Source organism: Saccostrea echinata, unplaced genomic scaffold (assembly GCF_033153115.1).
Source record: "Saccostrea echinata isolate AGI-Se365-2 ecotype Australia unplaced genomic scaffold, CSIRO_AGI_Sech_v1 ptg000004l, whole genome shotgun sequence".
Classification (NCBI taxonomy): domain Eukaryota; kingdom Metazoa; phylum Mollusca; class Bivalvia; order Ostreida; family Ostreidae; genus Saccostrea; species Saccostrea echinata.
Window position 1 is genome coordinate 3,379,450 of NW_026889753.1, and position 21,834 is coordinate 3,401,283.

Genomic DNA, 21,834 nt, shown 5'->3' on the forward strand with positions numbered 1-21,834 from the left:
TGTAAGCAATATGAATAATAAGCCATTCCACTGTAATGAAACGTTGGGGGGAAGGGGGGGGGGCAAACGAATTTCAAATCATTTTAAAGGAATCCACGACATGTGTGCTTTCTTGGATTTTGGACACGAAGCGATCCTGAAATAACTTGTTCTTTGATTTACCATCTACATGTAAGAATTTCCGACTCTGTATAACCGATAACTATAAACAATTTGATATTTTGAATGTGTATTACTCTTATTTTTACAGAAAATCAAAATGATGTCATGTTTTAAATTTTGCATTTATTTGCATTTATTTAATTAAAACTTGGGAATTTTTTTGCAACTCGTTTAAATTTGTCAAGAAAGTAAAAAGAAAAAAAACTTGCCAAACATCGGAATTGTAGGCAACTGCATGGTCTTATATTGCATACCAAGTAGATTGTTTCGAATTTGGAAAAGCAATAAAAACAAAATGATATATAAAGCATAAAAAAAACCTTGAATTAATTGACAGAAAAAATATAGAGTGTCATCATTTTATATGTAATATGCCAAATAAACATCAAAAACTTAAAAAATCACGATGTTCTACACTGTAAATTGCCTTTTAATTACAAAATTAAAATTCTAGTCTCATGAGTTACAAATGTAGGAAATCTTGTTTACATAAATGACTGTCAGACAAAAAAGAATTTTTAAAGTAGAAATGACATAACTCATCTCTCCTCTCTTCAAATTTTATCAAGTTTTTATAGCATTCTTTGCTAACAATTGTATAATGGAAATGAGAAAAGAAAATTAACAGCTTTCAGGTAGAACATTTCTTGGGATCTTTGAAAACAAAGTTTTTCTCTCAAATCTTTAGATAACCTTAGGAAACAAAGAAATACACACAAAATTTCAAATAGCAGGTCTTTATCCATTGTGCATTATGGAATGCTATATCAACGATGGAATCATCTTGTTTGCACTTTTTGCATTTTAGAGAACCATGCAGTATCAAGTTTTATTCAAAAATTTAAAGGAAATGCCATATTGAACAAACAGAGACTTTATAATATACATTGTACTTGAAAAACCTATTGTTGGACAATCTACAATCTCTGAAAAAGTCATAGTGACATAAACTATGGTTACTTTTCAAAACATATACGTCTCAGACTATCTCAATTCTGACTTTTATATCAATTAAAAATAGTATATTGTCATGTTTAAAAAAAATATAGTTGTATCAAATACTCATATATCGGAATTCAAACACAGAATGTTTTAATATTGAGAAGCCATTGTTGTGCTAAATAACCACAGGACAGACACTGATACAGTAGAGGGACGCCCCCTTTTTTTCTGAGTATAGTCTTTTGCTGTAGTTTTAATATGGAATTTCTTATGCTGCTTGCTCCCCCCCTTTTTGTTGTTATAAGGTCAAACACTTGCAAAATTGCAAGGTGAAAAGGGTGCAAAATTAAAGAAAGGTCTAAACCCCCCCCCCCCCCACCTCCCGAAATAGGATTTTAGGATTTTCAAATTTGGGCAGTATTTATTTATTCATTTATTTATTTATTTATTTGTTTATTCATTCATTTATAGGGGGTTCCCCCCTCCCTTCCCCACTTTTGAAATCATTGCTATGGCCCCTGCATTAGACGCTCTGCTACTCATTATCAATTAAGGCAACAAAAGAATTTTTATAACTGAATTAAGTTTATGTCTCTTTAAAAAGAAAAGAAAATCTAAAGAAAAGTACTTAAGTCTGAATTATTTTATTTTCTTTAGTAATTTTCTGGTAAAAACTATTTTAATTTAGGTATTTGAATTAGTTCTCTCAACAGTGTAGTCTGGTGATGCATATGTGACAATTTAAAAAAAAAGGTCTTTGTCTGGAATGTCGTTTTGCCATATTTTTGTGCTTTAAAAATGTGTTTCAACAGAAAATATGCAAACACATGTTTTGCCTCCTTAAATGTGCAGTATTAAAATGCACATATTGGTCTTTCTACTGCAAAGAAAAACCCTGAAAAATAATCGTCCTCTGCCAAATTTCTTCTTTAAAAAAATTGCCTACATGTTTTCCAGAGATATAACCAAGTTTTGTTCTGTTTGAAACATTTAGTTTTTCTTATTTTAAAGTTATTCCCCGCAAACAGTAGAAACTATTCCAAAGACAATGAATTTAAAACTTAATTTTACTCTCCATTCTTTAATTGTTACATTCGCACCAGGTCTTCGGAGTCCCAACAATTCGATGGGCACAAATTGTACTCCTTTATTAGCCGATCTGTTTTTATCGATATTGTTGCATGGCCTTCAATTGGACAATAAGGGATGTCGACGTTTTATCAATAAACAATAGTTATTTTCATTCAGACGTCAACTCGATGTATCCCATTAAACTCGAAATAAAGGATACCACAGAGTCTGCCACATCAGTTTCATATTTGGATGTCTTACTGACTACGAGGGGTGATCAAAAAGTTCGCGAACTAATTGAATAACTTCCATAAAAGAAATAAATTAGATTTCGGTTTTTATTGCAGCCCGGAGGACCGGGCTGCTCTATACATATAAGTTTAAGTGTTGGTATATGGGGATTGAGGTGGGAGAAGTTATTCAGAATTAAAGGTTTTCTAAACATTAAAAAGATTGTTAATCAGAATGTTCTTTCCCTTTATAAATTACGAGATACACAATATATTTACTTCCATAAAGTGAATCTCTAAAAATATATATGTTTTTCATATTTAATATATAAAGTTGCTTATCATTTACTATCGAAAAACGACAGGTCCCTTTTTTTAGAACATCGAATTTTACTTATCGCATAAAAACGTAAAAATGTACTTTACACAGTTCGTGTTTTATATTCTTAAAGTGAAAGATATTTTTGAAAATAGGTGATGCATGTGTCTGGTTTCAAATTATATTTTATGCAGCCAACATTTACTTGAGGAATTGATAAAGTTTAAAAGGGTATCGTTTTTGATCGATTTTCATCCGACTATAAGTTTTCAAAATATTTTCGACTATCGTCTCCATCATTTAGACGCATGCCTTTTTCACACATATCGAAGCGGTTTGATGATAAAGACTCATTTCCATTGTTTACTTTATTTATTTCCCGGGCGACAATTGATGGTTACATCAATGTTTTCTTGTTATTTTTTAAAGTAGTCCTCTCCAATTTTAATGCACATCTGCCACTGTTGTGCCCATGCGCAAATCACGTGATCCAGGCGGTCACGTGACATGCTCCGTAGCGTTTTGTTTACAGAAGCTGAAAGATTTTTTCCGAGTCTTATGTTTCTTACCATGCAAGTTAATTTTTAAACAAGAATTGTCCATTTGTCATAAATGGCCAAATCTCAGCTATAGGATGGGTTGATAAGGATATCTTTTATGAGCATGGTGACCATCACAACCCGACTTCTCTGTCTTGGGTGCGTCGTTTTTCCATTGTGGACAAAGTATGGGCGCCTTCTTCCTATCATATCTGATATGTTTAAAGTCTAAAGTAAACGGCATTTTAGGGATTTAATAATTAATATAATATTCTTAAAATATTTAACTATATCTCTAACTGTAACTTGGCGATCTTTCATAACAAATTGCACAACTAAGGACGCATATCTTCTCCATCTTACTTTCACTGGGCACCAGAACAAACATCATTTTTAACCATCTTCCTTCCTTCACTTTAACAATCAGTCCAATTAATAATTGAACTTCTGGCAAGTCTTTTGTCTTCATAAACCTTAAACAAATTATTATATGCTACTGCAAAGGAATTTCCAAGATATACGTTAAACTTTACAGCCTTTCGTTGCTCGAGTACGACTGAGTCAGCCATTTTTTGTTACTTGTAAGTCATCTATATATTGACGTCATTTTCACATTAAGACGTCACAAACATGGAGCAAAACATTACGTACCATCTGCTATTTATAAAATATGTTTATGATTATATGTGTGCCAAATTTCATTCTGATCTGAATACTGGTTTTTTAAATATAGAGATAGTTCGCGAACTTTTTGATCACCCCTTGTATAGACGTTAATGGCAAAATACTACGAAACTATATGATAAACGGGATGACTTATGCATTTCCACCGTCAATTTCCCCTATTTACAAATATTACATTATCACCTGCATAAGCTGTTTATGTATCCCAGCTACATAATGAAATATGATATCAATGACCATGTTCTGAGGACTTTCTACTTTCCGCATCTTCTCAGGTAATGAAATGACCTTGTTTGCATTTTGACTGAGATGTTTCATATCAATATTAAGGCCATTCTTTTTATACTAATTTGGAATACAGATAACTCCATGTACCTGATCAATACAGAGGGGTTGTGCCGGACTACAGCGACCTCTAGTGTTTCCGGAGGGGTCTGTGTTTTTGCCTTGGTTTGTATTGTTTGCAGGATTCATGAGATTGATCACAGTTTGTTATCATCATGCACGTTTTTTTGTTTGTTTGTTTGTTTTTTTTGTTTTTGTTTTTTTGTTTGTTTTTTTTTTTTTTTGCTTTAAAAGGGGGTGAGGTGGGTGGGTATCAATTGGTGCTCTTTGGACATCCCTACATCCCAAGGCTATTTTTTTTCGAGTGGTTCATCCCAAAAAAACATTTCAGAATGGAATACTGAGAATGAAAACAATGCAAGAAAATGTGACAACGGATTTCCTTTTTTAGTTTACACAAATTTTGTAAAATTTTCAAGTTATTTTTGAGGATTTGATCGTGAATAGCAAATTGCTTAATTAGCACCATTTTCAAATGATCAAGCATAAAAAACAACCCTTTTAGTAAATTTTTTTGAAGAAGGTTAGAAATATGGCATCGATCGACATTGTTACTTATTAGTGTTTTACAACATTGCACGTTCTGATTAGAGTTTTTATGAAGTTGATTAGAGACATTTTTTTTCAAAATTATAAAACCGTTTAATCAGAACGGATTTTTGATCTCTATTATATTTGAGATCGTTGAAGATTTTAACACCTTTTTATGCTTGTTTCTCTGTTATCTGTAATGCAAAAATTGCTGGAGTAAAGAACAAGGGCCTTTGGGCTTTTTTTTGCCCTGTGAATTTCTGAAAAATCAAACAGCACAGTTTTTGTTGAAAATACATTGAATTTCACTTGGACCCTTGGTGTCTGCATATCTATTAAAATTAACCTAATTTTTTCGCTAGTTCAAGTATTATGACTAATGAATTTCGTCATTATCTTCAAATTCCTGAAAATTTCTTCAAAAATGGCCAAAAATTTAAGCTGTCTTTCAATATTATTTCATAGTCTCCAACATCTGATCCAAAATGTTCAATCATATAATGAAAGAACTGTTTCAGAAGATCACAGTCCATGTTTTATTTTTTGGATCGAGGGGTGGGCTCATATTTTAACTTTTTGCTGAAGGTACTCAGGCACCCATTTTCTTCAAAATTCAAGAACATTGCTATTTCACAAAGCCTGTTTTTCAATACCTGGACTCTCAGAAAAAAACTTTTTTAATAGAAAAAGAAAGCACATAGTCTCTGTTTGAAAAGGGACATTGTGACTTGATCAGATAACTGGTATACGGGCAGGGCCATTTTATGGATAAAGTAAACCTAGCTCTTTATCTGAAGAAATATTTTTTTCCTCTAAAACGCCTTTGCAAAACACTTTGTACAGGTGTATCTTCTATTTGTGTACGCTTGTCTAAACCAATTAATATCCGGGCTTCACTCACAAACATACAAGATAATTGAGGAAACATCTTATTAATAATTAATTATGAATACATATGAATTAAGCATGGTTAAAGAAATGTCTTCTAATTTTATTTATTAGAGATATTAATTAGAGATATTAAAGTGAATTCCACTTATGATTAATTTGAAGTAAAGAAAGTGGAGGCGTTTGTGTGTGTGTGTGTATATATATATATATATATATATATATATATATATATATATTCCTCTGGGCGTTTTTAGTTAGTGTGCATTCCTCATTAATTAAAATAATAGTCATTTGCTGCATAAAGAACACTCAGAATAAGCCATTTGTCTTATAACCAACTATATGTCCTATATCAAAACGACAGTCTGGATGTTTTCGTAGAAGGCCGAGGGAAACTGCGTTTTTTTTTTGGTTCAATTATCAAACAGACAGAAAGTGAAATAAGAATTCTCAAGTTTAATTGAAGCACGCTGTATGCCACATTTCAGAAGCACATTCATTATGCATATACATATGAGATACATGTATTAAAGCATACATAAACTTCTTGTCATAAATATAACATCATCGTTCTTTTGGAGTAAAAGAAAATCTCTGCCCATTCACACTCAATTGCATCTCCTCCCTAATATCAGCATTCGAAATACCCCAACTGTTTAGTACCCTAACCTAGCAAGCCAAATACACAGCTTGGTCCCCGTATTGAGAGACACCTCTTACACACTACATTTGTCCCTGTAGCAGCATCTTTCTCAACTAGTGATTCGAGATTAAATGCTTTGAATCCACGCGATAAGTTTTGGAGTTTGGAATCACGACGAGTTTTTCACGACTTCATTCGACGACTGGATTCATCGAGAAATGGCCGAGGAATTGGGGAAGGTTGTGGCAAATGGAACTTATAAATGTTGTTTTTGTAATTCATGCTGTTAGACTGGCGTGTATTCGCCAATGAAATAGCTTTTCCTTTGTATGGAACACAGACCGAATAATTGTTTCTCGTGTGTTGGCAACAAGCCATGTAAGAATCACAGTCCATGTCAGTTTTGCATTCTCGATTCGCAGAGGATATGATGTTATGAGTGAAACACGTCCCTGATTGCGTCATCTTTGTGATATGTCTGGCTGCAATAAAAAGAAATCTGGTTAAAGTTTTGAAAAAAAGGTACGGTTTCAATACAAATCTTGCCCGCACTTTATCAAAAATATATTGTTTTGAGAAATTAAAACATGTTTCTGAATTGCTCAAATTCCATTCAGTAAGGACATACAAATCGCTTTTCTCATACGTCGTCCTAAATGCTCATCATAACATGCACATCTTCTCGTAATTGCAAAAGACATCAATTTTCAGTGAAATTTTCTTTCAGACAAATTGTATAGACCACATGCATCGCCGAAAAAGATTTTAAGAAACGATTGTACACAACATATCCAAAAATTTTAATAAGCATCAGTTGTGGGCACTATTTTCTTCAGGAAATAATCCTAGAAATGAAACATTTTGATTTTTTTTTTTGCTAAAAACTTAGAAACGTAACAAATTTAATGACGTCATCTTTCTAGAACGGTCTTCCTTTATGCCATATTTATCACATTATTTCATGTTTTTGAAAATATTCAGTTTTAAAGGCACAATAAAGCCAAATCCGTACATATTTGTTGCGTATTACAAAGAATCTTTCTTGGTAAGTTATACGAGAAATGAATTTTTAAATTCTTTACTGTCCTGGTTTGTTATCGTTCCTTTTTAAGCAGCATTACGTGCAGTAGTACTGCCCATAAAAATTTAAGATGCCATAAAATTTAGAAGGCGTTAAAAATTGTTTTCTAAATAAGGTTAATTATTTCTCACGACTTGAATTGTAACAAATCTAACAGAAACAACAAATTATCTATCATAGTCACTAGAATATACCTATCACGTATTTTGCGACCTTTGATCATAATGTGAAGTCTTCAGTGATACATCACAGACGATGTTTGATTGGTTTAAAGATCTTTAACATTTAACAGGTTAATGGCTTTTGATTTATGTTAACTTCGATGGTGTTCTTGCGAAGAGAGCAATTTATCATGCGTTACTAAACATATGTTTAATTAATTGTTCTATTTTTTATTTTAAAATATTTGCGGTGTGTTTCTGCCAGGTCCCAATACTGCTATGACAGATGAAATACAAGGCTTGCTTTCAGTTCAATGCGCTTAGAATACTATTGAAGAAGATTACTTAAGCGGGGTTACATGTGATATCCGAACTTCCCATCACTTTATAAAGAGTTCTGAATATGCAGATATACCCTTATTAAGATTAGTTGATATTCAAAGTCACAGATGTTAAAATTAAATAGACCTTTTAGAGAGTATCATAGACTTAAAGCTTTCTTTATGATATCTGTGTAATGGTTACAAAATTAGAGATCTTAGGTCTAAACTAGAGGAAAGTTCTGCATCAAAGACTTTGCCCTTTGAGAATTAGAAAGTTGTACAAAAAATGTTTGGCTCACAAGTAGAATCAAACCAATTAGAAATGATGCAAATAATTTCTGGATAATAATTTTTATTATAAAAAATCCCTGGAAAGAATGCTATAATAAAGATTCTACACATGACCCCCCCCCCTTTTATGAAAATTTAAATCCTCACCTTCTAGGATACTAAAGCAAGCAAACAGTGCACACAAAATCCAGCTCATGTTTTGGAATGGAAAAGTCTGCAAAGCGAGAATTGTTGAATTGTTTCAATTTCCCTCAAATCTCGAATTTCCAAGAAGCAACCTAATTACTCTTTATGCAACGTTAAACTGAAGCCGGTGTCTTGTAGGGGCTGTGTATATAGTCCTCGGTGACAACAGGAAGTCTCGTCCAATGACTTCATTTCAATTAAAAATGTGTTGTCGAGTTTCATCAAAACAAATGTCAACATTTTTAATTAATTCACTTGATGCTATAAATTACTTACAACAGGTTCACAAAAGTTACACATCTAGTTCTTTCCGCTCTTCATATTTTTTGTGTGTTCAAGGCAAAGGTTCTTGTAAAGTTTGAACCACAAACCACAAAAAAAAAGGTTGATAACATTTTCCGAACAGTTCAAGTTTTACAGTGGATTATTTTGTGATTGGGAAAAGAAAATATGTAAATGTTTAGATTCTACCGTGATTCACAATTTCCAAACTGTCACATTGACAGTTTTATAGGTGTAGAGCATCCAGTGATGGTACCACAGGGTTGTAAATGAAATGAGTGATCAGGGAAAAAGCCCTTCTGATAATTAAATTTGCAAATCTTATAGAGTAGTTAAGTACAAATTTTAGATACCTATTGACTTTGTCTTATGTTTTAGTCAGTTTTTGGGATTCATAAAATCGTTTTAAAAATCTATTAGACAAGAAAATGCAAAAAAGTAAATACCAATTCAAATATAGAAAGAATAAATTAAACTGTGATAGATCGATTTTTATGATTTTCAGCAAACTAGGAACTAGGAAGACTGTTATGAAATTTTCTGAAGAAGAATACTTTTGCTGTCAATTTGAAATGTTCTAAACAGACAATAAAACAGAATAAGTGAAACGTCTAAAAATCTTTAAATAATCATTCTTTATTATGGCTTCAGGATTTGGGTTAGTTGGTTGGTTGTTTGCTTTATGTCTCCGAGAGAATTTTTCACTCGTCTTGAGACGCCACCACTTGGTGTTGAAGGGCTGCATATTAAGACTTGTACTTGTCACTGAGCAGCGATGAATCTTTTTCGTGACAGCACCTACTTGTAACACGGGACCTCTATGGCCATGTCCAAAGGACCGGTCTCTACGGCCCGAAGTGGAATTCGAACCCACAATGCAACTAAAGGATCAACTCCTTACTTCACGAGTCTAGAACGAAGCTCTTTAAGCACTACAATATCCGGGCGACACATAAATTCGGACCGAGCAGAAATAATTTAGCTCAAACCAACGGCTTTACTGGCCCTAGCCATTAATAAGAGATGCCACTGAGTCAAGTCTGTATCTAGACACAAAAAGTGATCTGAGGGTGTATAGTCATTCATACGGAAGCCCATTTAGGACCTACCAAAAAAATTTTTGAATTCGATATAACGAATTGTCGAATTTGTTTAAATGAATTTAATCTGTTATAACAAATTTATAGAATTCGCTATAACGAATTAAATTCGTTTAAACGACTTCTAAAAACTTGTTATAACAAATTAAATTCGTTTATACAAATTCAAAAATTTGTTACAACGAATTATATTCGTTTAATCAAATTCAACAATCGGGACCTATAGATAAATATATAGGTATTCGATATAACGATTTGTCGAATTTGTTTTAACGAATTTAATTGGTTATAACAAATTAAGGAATTCATTTTAACGGATTTAATTCGTCAAAACAAGTTTAAGAATCCGTTATAACGAATTTAATTCGTTATAACGAATTTTTGAATTCGTTTTAACGAATCTAAAAAATTGATTTTAACAATTGAATTTGTTATAACGAATTCAAAGAAATTGTTATATCGAATTAAATTCGTTATCATAAATTCGACAATTCGTTATATCAAATTCAAAAATATTATTCGATAGGTCCTAAATGGGCCTCCGTAACTGAGGGACGGACAAAGGATATCCGCATACATTTACTTACGGGCTGGGGTGGGGATGGATTAATGTAAAGGTACAACGGTCGTTATCTTCACAGTATTTAATTATTTTTCTTATATTGATTGAAATGAGTTTTTGTCGTTAAATAAAACACGACAACATACAGTAAGTACGGCTATAACAAATCCCTAGGGACAGCTAAGAAACTTTTTAATTTTTTTAATTAACTTGATATAAGCAAGTATGTGTAGTATCTGTATCAGTTGTGAACGTAATTTACTGTAAATTCAGAAATGAAAAATATCCAGGTGCAAGTTTTTACACAACATGTTTCATATAGATATTTTGCTTCCGACATATTTTACAAGACAGTGTGTTTGTTCAGAATTGCCCCACCTGAAATATTTGCATAAAGGTACATGTATCTTTATTAACACATATTTAATTTGCATAATACAATGTTCTGCAACATTCTCCATACTGTGTTAAAATTACAAATTTTAATGCATGTTCATAAAATTACCATTTTGTGCTACAAGGAGAAGAAATTTTTTTATTGTTGTCCTTTTAATATCCTTGAGACTATTTCACCTCGTTTTACTATTTTTTCCTAGAACTTAAGAGGAATTGGTCGTAGCTATCCTTCAAGTTCACTTTTTCTTTTCATGCCGTTAGTCTTTAATTTAATGCACTTTTTTTTTTTAGAGAAGATTCGTTCGTAAAGGTAAAAAGAAGATTTGTGTTGATGATTAACACACACACTACATGTAACAACATTGTTTGATTATTTCATTGTCTTGTAGCAAAATGTACAAGTTCCTAATTTTTCGAGAAAGAGAACAATTCAGGTGAAGTTCACCGTAAGTAAACCAAGCTTCATTGTAATTTTAAACATCACACTGAAACAAGGAAAAAAAATGAATGTTAAAAAAAACATATGAAATATACATTTTCATTAAAGTTGTCCATTTAGCGAATAAAAATAGTACTAAATTTAACTTAGTTCTTGATTGCGATGATTAAATCGTACAATTCTGCCAAATACGACGGCCCGCACTTTGACGCGTTGACGTAGTTCACATAAATCCCCTCGACGTGAAAAAGCACAACCTCTTGACACATCACATATCCTTGAAATGTCCATTGTAGAAAACAAACTTTGAATTCTATTCTCAAACTTTTAAAATAGAATTCACATTTATCAAATACTTTCAAGTATCAAGAGGAAATGCATACCATCCTTATGACTTTCAAAATGTCTATCACGTCTCCAGAAATCTTTAGTTATTCCGATGTATATTTTAAAAGTAATTCACAGTGAATTCCTTCATCAGCCCATTTCCTTATTATTTATACACAATATTCGTAGGAGCATAGATATAATTTGGCGGGGAAACCGAGGTGAACGAAGCAAGAAGGGGGATGGGAATGGGACGGGGTATGGGTAAAGGTAATGTCGACTCCCCCGCAGTTCGTGACCTCGGGGAGTACTGCACGATGACAATATCTGAGGGTCTTAATGGAACACAAACTGATTGGTCTGATGAATGAATTCTACAACAAACAGATGAAATATCACAGTCTAAATTACTTTTACACTTTGTCGATAGAGAAACAAAATTAAATGTATTTGCACATTTCCCCGATCTAGTTACTCTCTGTATTCCATTAATGTAGCGTCCTGTGAAAAGAAAATAAATATACATGTAGTACATGTAATTTTTTTTAAAATAAAAAATGAATTGATTTTATAAATTATGTAGGATAATGAATCTATTATTAAGATGTATATCGAAGTTCTTCCATTTTTTTTTAAATTCACATATATTTTAATTCAATTTTTTTTTTAAATATGCAGATTTTTTACTTTATTATTGTTATTTATTTTATTTTATTTTATTTATTTATTTATTTATTTATTTATTTATTTATTTATTTATTTATTTATTTATTTATTTATTTATTTATTTACTTACTTATTTATTTATTTGCTAAATTCTTGAAATTATAGGAGTACCTGTTGCTGTTCCGAGTAAGCTGAATAAGATCAAGTTCCCCCAAATCATACCTAAAAATAAAAAAAAATGTCAAATTGAAAATACACTTTTTAAAAATATAATAATGATAATTGAGTAATATTGCATATACTCATTTATGATTTTATATATTAATAACATACCTACTGATCAGAAATCAATTAGTGATATTTGTCTTTCAGATCCTATGGAAAAATTAAATTAAAAGCCTACTGTATGTTTTAGCAGTTTTATTCGGTGACGATTCATCATGTTTTCATTTTTCTACAAGGACATTTTATTACCATTATGTCAAAAGGTCAGCACTATGATAATTGATAATAATTAATTTCGTTAATCAAAGGGGTGAATTTGGGGAAAATTTGTACTTTTATGATAGGAGAATATGAAACGATCCAAAAATTTCCTGAATGTTCCCAGCAGACCATTCATAGGTTTTCTTTTTTGACAAGAAACATTAATGAAATTTATTAAGATAAAGGTATAATGACTGACAGAATTTTATGCGACATCTCCATGTAAGTGAAAAGTCTAATAAGTGGACGCTTATAAAACATTAAACTTTCTAATTTGACTCTAAGGGGGAAAAGACCCATTTTGCTGTGATTTACATCACCTGTTTCAGGTAATTTGGTTACCTGGTAGTAAATTAACTTATTTAATAATTCAACTAATAATTTTTTTGATGAACAAATAAGATTAGAAAGCATAATCAAATTCTCTCGTTTATACACTTCAATCACAAATTCATTGTTTCGAAAAAAAAAAATACTGTAGTCAAGAAATTCCATTTTCCTTCTTACGAAATTAAGAATTTTTAAAATTAATGTTAAAAATGACATTGAACCACAGAGAATGAGGTTGGATGAAGGTTACTCCAAAACCTGTAGCGCTATAGACAGTGCAGGTGCAAGAATTTAAATGAATATCATCCACACAAGAGGTTACTTCAGAAAAGAGGCGAAGTCGCTTAAACCAAAATAACCTTTTCAAATTTGCTTTGAGTGAAATGACATCAACCCTGCAGACTTTCACAGATTTTGCATTTACGAATGCTTCGGATGCTGTTGTTGATGTACATTTTCCGGATTAGTCATCAGGTTAAAATTGTTCTTAAGAAATAAAATTAGTCCATTTAACCAAAATTGGATACAAGTATATGCTATTTCTGGGAAGGGATATACCCCCTCGATGTTTTTGTTGCTGAATTTGACCTTCATTGTTTAATAATTTTTTATTCTTCTCTTTTTTTGTAACTATATTTTAATTTAGACGAATAGTATGAATAATGGATGTTGATGGTGTGAGCGAGTATCTCATAAATGAAAGATGTGTATCTGTAATTACTTTGTTTATTTATTATGAGAAAAATATATATTTAAAAAGAAAATTACTTGCACTTACCAGAATTAATCTAGTAGGCCTATTATCAAATCCTGAATCTGAACCACAGTATACATATGGAATATGAAAGACATGCTATCAGTCTTGAAAATAGCTTCTTTTAAGTTATGTTTTTCTTTTCTTTTAATAAATTCATTGATGCAAGTATATACCATGTCACTATAGAGTAAATAATTACTTATATACAGGTCCTGAATTTTTTTTTAAATTACGTTTCATTCCTTTTATCTAATTTTATTTAGTCTCCCATTTTCCGAATCGGGTGATGAGATTGAGTCATCAACATTTCGGCCATATTTCTGCAGCAACCTGATTAATCAGGGTACAGATAAACGTTGTCTTTTGTGATTAATCTCTAGCCAACTGCAGTAAATGCTTGTTTTAATTGTCTGTTATGTCATCAAGCATCTTAACTGGTACAATTTTATACATATTGCTTGCAAACAACTTAAGCTTATCGCTGTTTCGCTAAAACCTTGAAATGGCAAGGATCTAAAACACATTAATTTAATAAATATTATGCAATTGTAGAATGCCTCTAGACTATCTAAGCGGATGTTTTTTCCTTCATAGTGAAAGAAACATGATAGTGATTATATATTGAATGTTTTAAACAAATTCATATAACAGTGAATCGTGAGCGCATAAATTCTGTGCAGTCAATATTTTTTTGGAATCGTCGTCAAGCAATGAAGACTGTTGCTACGCCGGAGGACGTGGTTCATCATTCAAAGGGTTACAGTGTTTTTTAACCAATGTTTTTCGCGAATTAGATTCAAGTAATTTATATGAAAGTATATTACATGTTCAATACAGACCAATTATTTTAATAACATGTTTGAATCACATGCATGCATGCATTGTCTGATAAGACTGTTGATTCTAAGAAATATTTATCATCCGTGGACTTGACCTATCGATTCCGAGAAACTCCCTTCTGAAACGTCAAATTTTACTTTGATTATTTATTTCTTATCATTTGTAATTATTCTACATATTAATAACTTGATTGACTTTAATATAAATATGACGTAGCAAGAGACCTTCACAAGAATGAAAAAATGACATTATAAAACCATTAATGATAAAATGCAAAACGAATTGACATTTCTTCAGTAATCTAAAGGCATTAATGATAAATGTGATGTAATTATTGAATATTGATGAACTTTTCTGTGGGCAGTAATTGTTTGCGATATCCCTTTAGTCTAAGCAACTTTATGCACGATTGTTGTTTTAAGCATGGCTGGTCATTGAATTTAGAAGTGGTCTCTGTCGTAGATGAATTACAAATCTGTAGTTTTCCAAAAATAAGGATATCAACTCGGAAATATTATACAAAAATCAGTTCGAAACGTTCTAAAGACTAAAGTGCAAATTAAATCAAAACTGAATTACATGTATTATTTTATTTTATTTAAAAATTGACATTGATAAATTGGAAATATTTATGAATTTAAACATTAATCCATTTCATAACTGTAATTTTAATGATGAGGCAACCTTCATCAGAACTACACATGTATATATACATCTTTATTTAGAAGGAAAATACATATAAATTTATCATTTAAGATATAATCCTGAATATCGGAAATTATGAACATGCAATATACATGTATGTATAAATTGAACGAAAATGAAAATTATTGTTTTATCAATATGCATGATCAATAGGGTATGTTTGTAGATTTTATGAAAATTCATAAAGAATTAATAGCTTTTTTAATAATAAAAAACAAACAAACAACAAATTCTGTGTTTATTCTGACAGTCTGGTGTAATCTAGCTCGGAGTCCTTTTTCACTTTCTGTTGTTTCTTGAAACAGCACACGGCTACAAGAATGCCAGTGACACAAAGACAGACTAGTCCAACACTGATTCCAATCTTCATGTACAACACTGTTAAAAAATATACATAGGGTTAATGTTATGGTATTAAATGTCACTGTGAGAGTATTCTGGATATCTGGAGAAGACGGTAGAGAAAAGCATGAGGCAGACAACTAGAGTTTGCCAGGAGACGTGCGTGGCGGGACGGATAGCTAGGGTTCGACAGAAGAAGGTACGTGGTGGGGCAAATACTTAGGATTTGATAGAGGGCACGCAGTGGGACGGATAGCTGTGATTCGACAGAAAAAGGCAAATGAGTGAGCAAACAGCTAAGATTTGGCAGGATAAGTCAGGTGGTGGGACAAAAGATAGCTTTGGTCCGCCAGGAGAAGGCACGTGGTGGGGCAAATAACTGGGATTTGGCAGGGGGAGGCATGTGGTGGGACATATAGCTAGGGTTTGCCAGAATAAGGCACGTGGTGGGGCACATAGGTAAGACTTGGAAGGAGAAGGCATGCGGTGAGACAGATAGCTAGGGTTCGGCAGAAGAAGACACGTGGTGGGGCAAATAGCTAGAGTTCAGCACGAGGAGACATGCATGTAACGGGACAGATACATGTAGCTAGCTTATAGGTGCCTGAAGACGGCACGTGAAGACAGATACATAAGATTCGGCAAGAAAAGGCTCGTGACAGAGCAAATACTCGAATAACTGAGATTCAGCGGGAGAATGCAAGTGGCGGGGCAGTTAATTAGCAAGGGTTCCACAGGAAAAGGCCCATGGTGGGGCAGATAGGGATAATTCGGTAGTAGAAGACATGGGGGTTAGCTAGGGTTCGGCAGGAGAAGACAAGTCAAAGGAAATAGGTTGGGTTTCGCAAAAGTAGGTACTTGGTAACTGACAGGGCAGATACATGTAGCTTTGGTTCAACAGGAGGAGAAGATAAGTTCAGGGACAGATAACTAAGGATCGGAATTTTGCGAGATTTGATTCAGGATAAGACAAATTATAATGCTTTTTAATGGTTTTACTTGGCCAGATCTATAGCTCGCTGGTCTGAAAAAAAATCCTATGCACGGCTGGACAGCTACAGATTCATCCAATGAAAATAGCGTATATTGTTAAGTCCATCGAAAATTTCGCCTATTTATACTTCCATTTTTTTGGTCGCAAACTAATTCGACCAATATAGCAATGTATACACGGGTGGCATAAACTTTCCGTCAATGCTATCTGAAATATTCAACTGCTTCATAAATCAGGAAAATGTTAATACCTGGTACAAAAAATACAACATCAGAAGAAAAGACTCGAAAGACTTAAACAACAGACTTCAACAACACTGGGCGAATGAGAATGTATGTATGTGTATACACGTCTTACACGAAGCAATGGACCGAATTGTCATGACACATAAATATGCAAAATTTTCGACAATCGGATTTTTTGGGTCTTCCGGTAAGCTCGGAAAAACACCTCGAATGTATTTACATCACATTAAAAAACAATACAAAATGGAGTCTCTTCCAATTAATTGAAGTATTGGCTAGACAGAGGTGATTGTCCCTCTGAGGTATATTTTAGCTGATATCGTTGCATTCTATGAAGTTTTGCTCTAGACTCAACAGATAAGAGGTCGCCCTGCATTTATTTCATTATTTATAAAAGGGGGGGGGGGGGGTCATGGATGCCTTCGTAACAGATTCCATGTTTTTTCCGCTTGCGGAAGGCCCGATAATTTGCGATTGAATTTTCGATGGTCTCAATTTCAGGCCAAAGAGGGCTATAAAAAGGTTGTGGAGATTTCTTTTTGTTAGGAACACTGTGAGTAATATGTTGAGATGGCAGCTTAAATATAAAATTCAAGAAACGTGTGCATTTCTGTGTGCAATGAAATTACACTTTTTTTTTCAATGCTCTCTGGTCGTCCATCCCGATTTTTTTCAAACCAGCGAGCTACAGATCTGCAAATACATCAAAACACACTTGGGAAGGAGAAGCCAAATTTTTGAAGAAACAAATGGCTAGTCCTTTTCCTTTTTGGAAATATTGAAATGAGGGTAGTTTCATTGAATCATTCTCTAGAATCACAAAGTCGGAAATAAAAGCAAGTTTAATACATGTATAGTGTATTCAAAATCAGAATTATGGCCCCTGGGACAAGGAAGGGACCACATAAGGAGGGAGTACATAGTTTCAACCTTGGAGTAGATTGGAAAAAAATATATGAATTCTTCTGTACTCCCACAAAGAAGTCACTTGAATATACAAGCAGCCTCACGTTGTGAAGATTGAACCTTATTTAAATATATCAGGGATGGAGCAGGGGAACACATACAATACAAGAAATAATACTCGAAGCGACGGCGTAAATCGAAGGTTTGTACAGCACTTGGATCTGTAGCTTGCTGGTTTGTCTGTCCGAGTTTTCTGAACCAGAGAGCTAAGTTTCTGCAGCTAAGAATGATAGTGTCGTAGTTTGTTTAATCAATTGGCACGCATCTTTGTTTGGATTCAGATTTGTTCGCGTTGCCAGGGTTAATTGCCACTTTTTCAAGTCTGAAGTTCTTAATATTCTGAAAGAAGAAATTCAAGCTTAGGTTTCTAAGAGAGAAACCTGCAAACTGAGTCTTAACTTTTTTATGTTAGAAAACCAAAGGTACATTTAAAATTACTACTGTTGTTTTGAACATATTTTATTGACAATATGTCAAAGTGATTTGGACACAAGTTCCAAAAACTTCTCTCCATTTATCTGTTTAGGTTTGTTGGCTTTATTCAAGGAGGGGGGGGGGGGGGCAAGGGATATGGGTTATATCTAATTTTGAAATAATAACCTTCTTTATCGGCGCTATCTAGAGTAGACCCGACACATAAAGTACCGCTGTACTTCAATGATCTTCGTGAATTCATCAAATGCAAAACTGAAAGTGTTTAATTGCAAGGGTCCTAATTTGGTAATAAGTGTAAAGGCATTTGACAATTGATGAATGTGTCAAATTATTGTACCTGTTCATGTAAATTTGTACTTCTTAATTTCTAATGAACATTTTCAATTGCATATGCAGATTTAATAGAATATCTTCTTGTTTAACGAGCATATTTAATGTTATTCTGCAAGTTTTGTCATCAGTAATGCACTTGGTTGCAATCTTTTTATGATGAGTTCACTTGTACACGCAATTAAACGGCAAGTATTATCATATTTAATTGTTATCATAAAATTTATGAAATGAATGGGGATTTCAGTTGTTACAAAAGACGGCCTTAATGGCGTTCCTTGGCGTTTTTTAAATCGGTTAAATTAGAACTCTTCACTGATTCTTTAATTGCTTGTCAAGATTGTGATGACGAACTCTTCTGACAGATTTTAAAAGACTCTAAAAACTGCATACATTTATTTCACGTGTCCACCTTGAGTGCATTATGATAAATCATCCTATGGGTAAATGTTTGAAAGACTTTGAATAACCCTCAAAGAAACTTTCTTTGAAAGAAAGTTAAACAGTTAAATGTGAACTTGAACTGCAACACTAGATTGTATAATCAAAACATGAAACGTTTTACTCCTTAACGAGAACAAATATAGTCCTATGCTACCAACATCTGACAAAACAAATAGTTACAACTACATGGTTCTTTTCTCGATGATAATGAAATAATCTTGCATTGTTCGTGTGAGGTTGGGTATATCTGGAATATCGAGGAGGCAATGGTAATTCTGGGAATTTTGAGAATGATGTAATTCTGGTAACATTGAAGTATGTAAATATAGAAGATGACGTGGGTAAGTTTGGGAATATTGAAGATGGCTTGGGTAATACTAGGAATGTTGAGGATGGTGTGGGCAATTCTGAAAATATGGAATACAGCGGGGTGATTTAGGAAATATCGAGGATGGTATGCATAATTCTGAGAATATTGAGGATGGTGTGCGTAATTGTTGGAATATTGAGAATGATCTGTAGTTACTAGTAATTTTTCAAATATTAGGAAAAAACTTGAGTAATTATATATAGAAATAATTTTAGAAGGATGAATAAATGAGAAAATCGTAAGTATAAAATTATAAGATTAAATCTATCTTACATGTGTTTGTTTTCTGTGCTGTAACCAGAATTTTGAATGAGGATGTGTCGGACGAGTTTAGATCCGCTCCTATGAGGTTGATATTGGCAATGTGATTGCTTTCTGCGCACCAGACTCTGGGTTTGTGGGCACATGAATAGTTCTGCAAAACAAAGGTCATTTTGCTGATATAATGTAAAAGAAATAATTATTTACTGTGTAATAAAAAATGATCCATTTCTGATGTTTATAGCTTGCTGAACTACTAGAGTAAGCATAAAGTTAAATATTTCACTACTGCATTATTAACAGAATGTAATTAATATTCAACATATAAAAAAACGACACCTGTGTGTACATTACACTCCAATATTAATATTATGCCCAGTTTAATGTTAGAAATAAAGCATGAGTGTATTTGCAAAATACGAGGTAGATCAAAAAACGATTGCATACTGTGTACAGCCTCAACTTGCTCACCATCTGTTATTTATCCAGGATTAACCTAATAAAACTTATATTTGGTCTGTTTTATTATGTACATGGATGAATACTCAGTCGATTGAACTTAATATAAGTTATTGCAGAACACTAGCGTAATCATTCAATAACTTTATAGGGTCAAACAAAAAAAAAGCATGGACACTTAGATATGGTGCTAGAAGCTCCTACAGACAAAATAAAATACAGGAAATAAGTCATAAAATTATTGCATTTAAGGTAGCACACCAGGTTGGCTGATGCAGAGAGTAGAAAAAAAGGGGTGTAAATAAAAAACACACACACCTTGGCTTTTGTTCCATCTTTTTCTGAAAACTGTAATTTGACTTTGCAGTCCTTGACTTGGAAGGATACTGTGTCATAACAGACGGACCTGGTGTATATTGTGTCTCCTATCGGCCCGGAGAACCCCAGTATACAGGACGATAAGGGCATCTTTTCTCCTTGCCACGTGACCATGTATGAAAGTTCCGAACTCACATCTCTGATCTTGTAGTGGCCACAGTTTTTCAGGAAATGTAGTCCTTAAAAATAAAAGTAAGGATAAAAATCTTTCTCTCATTGCTGACTTCTGTACTAAACCAGAGCTGAAATGAACAAATAAATTAGCATCTTATTGTCACGACTACCAAAAGATGTAAAGGAACCATATAAAACATGGCTGCCTTGCACGTTCTTGTTACCTCTAGTTTCACTTTCAATTGAGAGAAACAATGAAAAAAGGACGAAAACAGCGCTATATAGGAAAGCATGACTAATCCTTCTCGGGATCATTCCAAATTTCGTTGTTTAACAACAATTGTTCAGAAATTTTCACGATTATTCCAGATTTTCTAAAGAAAAAGAAGTTTTTGCGTTTAGAAAGGTGTCGGATGCAACCGTAGGATATGCCATATATATGTTTGTCCTACAAAGTCACATTGCATAGGACAAGTACTTTTGCATAGGATTATCGGTCTTCAATTCATGGATGAAAAACTGAAGAATGCATGGACTTAACGAGAAACCATCTGTTGCTTAGCCGATGTCTTTCTGTTGGGACGGATCAATCGTTAGTTGTTTACCATCAGTATTTATTCTAAAGGGGAATTCAATATTAATATCATGTTTCACCAATGTTTGAAAAGTAAACCTTTGATTGATCGAATTTATTATAGAATATAGGACAGTGAACGAAACATTTGTACAACAGGTTTTTTAATAAAATGTGACATAATTTATAGAGGGTATCGATGTGCATTTATGTTTTGAAAATGTGACAGACAAATGCTGTAAACTGTACTTACTTGACATTTGAGCATTTAAGCGCATTGCGAACTGTTTTCAGATTAATCATCGCCAAATATGACATGCATACAAATGGCCCGAAGGAATTAAAAAAAAATCAGTTTCGGAGGGGGACACAACCAAATATTTTCAGTTTGGGGGCACTATCAAGCAAAAAATCCCTGAGAAGCCAAAAAGGGGGTCATCAGACCTTTAATATTATTGAGGGGGACAGGCCCATAGCAACGGTCTCAAAAGGGGGGGGGGGACTTCCCAAAAAAATCTGACAAGCAACAAAAAATGCTAATCTACTGTCCAAATCCTGGAATTTGCCAGTGCTCGATCTTACAACGTCAAAAAGGGGGGGGGAGGGGAGCAACCGGAGGGGGGGGGCAAAACA

The 21,834-nt window shown here is 33.2% G+C and overlaps 2 protein-coding genes across 2 annotated transcripts; both read right to left on the minus strand.

Annotated features, from left to right (window-relative positions):
• Positions 1–6,155: 6,155 nt before the first annotated feature.
• On the minus strand, positions 6,156–8,525 carry LOC133179016 (uncharacterized). The gene is made up of 2 exons (XM_061313693.1): positions 8,361–8,525; positions 6,156–6,839 (listed from the first exon to the last, which is right to left on the minus strand). The coding sequence occupies exons 1-2, from the start codon at positions 8,407–8,409 to the stop codon at positions 6,541–6,543; spliced, it is 348 nt and encodes a 115-aa protein (XP_061169677.1). The 5' UTR covers positions 8,410–8,525; the 3' UTR covers positions 6,156–6,540.
• Positions 8,526–15,472: 6,947 nt separating this feature from the next.
• On the minus strand, positions 15,473–21,119 carry LOC133179392 (uncharacterized). Its single transcript, XM_061314159.1, has 4 exons — positions 20,852–21,119; positions 20,454–20,692; positions 19,689–19,830; positions 15,473–15,667 (listed from the first exon to the last, which is right to left on the minus strand). Exons 1-4 carry the CDS (start codon positions 20,940–20,942, stop codon positions 15,528–15,530), a joined length of 612 nt encoding a protein of 203 aa, XP_061170143.1. The 5' UTR covers positions 20,943–21,119; the 3' UTR covers positions 15,473–15,527.
• Between the last annotated feature and the right edge of the window lie 715 nt (positions 21,120–21,834).

What these genes read in the sequence shown, in the direction of transcription:
- LOC133179016 (XM_061313693.1), bottom strand. Translation starts at nt 8,409, where the DNA reads ATGAGCTGGATTTTGTGTGCACTGTTTGCTTGCTTTAGTATCCTAGAA. An exon ending in TTGCTTTAGTATCCTAGAAG is followed by an intron (nt 6,840 to 8,360) that starts GTGAGGATTTAA and finishes TTTTTATTGCAG; the next exon opens with CCAGACATATCACAAAGATG.
- LOC133179392 (XM_061314159.1), bottom strand. Translation starts at nt 20,942, where the DNA reads ATGATCCCGAGAAGGATTAGTCATGCTTTCCTATATAGCGCTGTTTTC. An exon ending in AATTGAAAGTGAAACTAGAG is followed by an intron (nt 20,693 to 20,851) that starts GTAACAAGAACG and finishes TTTATTTTTAAG; the next exon opens with GACTACATTTCCTGAAAAAC. An exon ending in AGCACAGAAAACAAACACAT is followed by an intron (nt 15,668 to 19,688) that starts GTAAGATAGATT and finishes ATTTTTTAACAG; the next exon opens with TGTTGTACATGAAGATTGGA.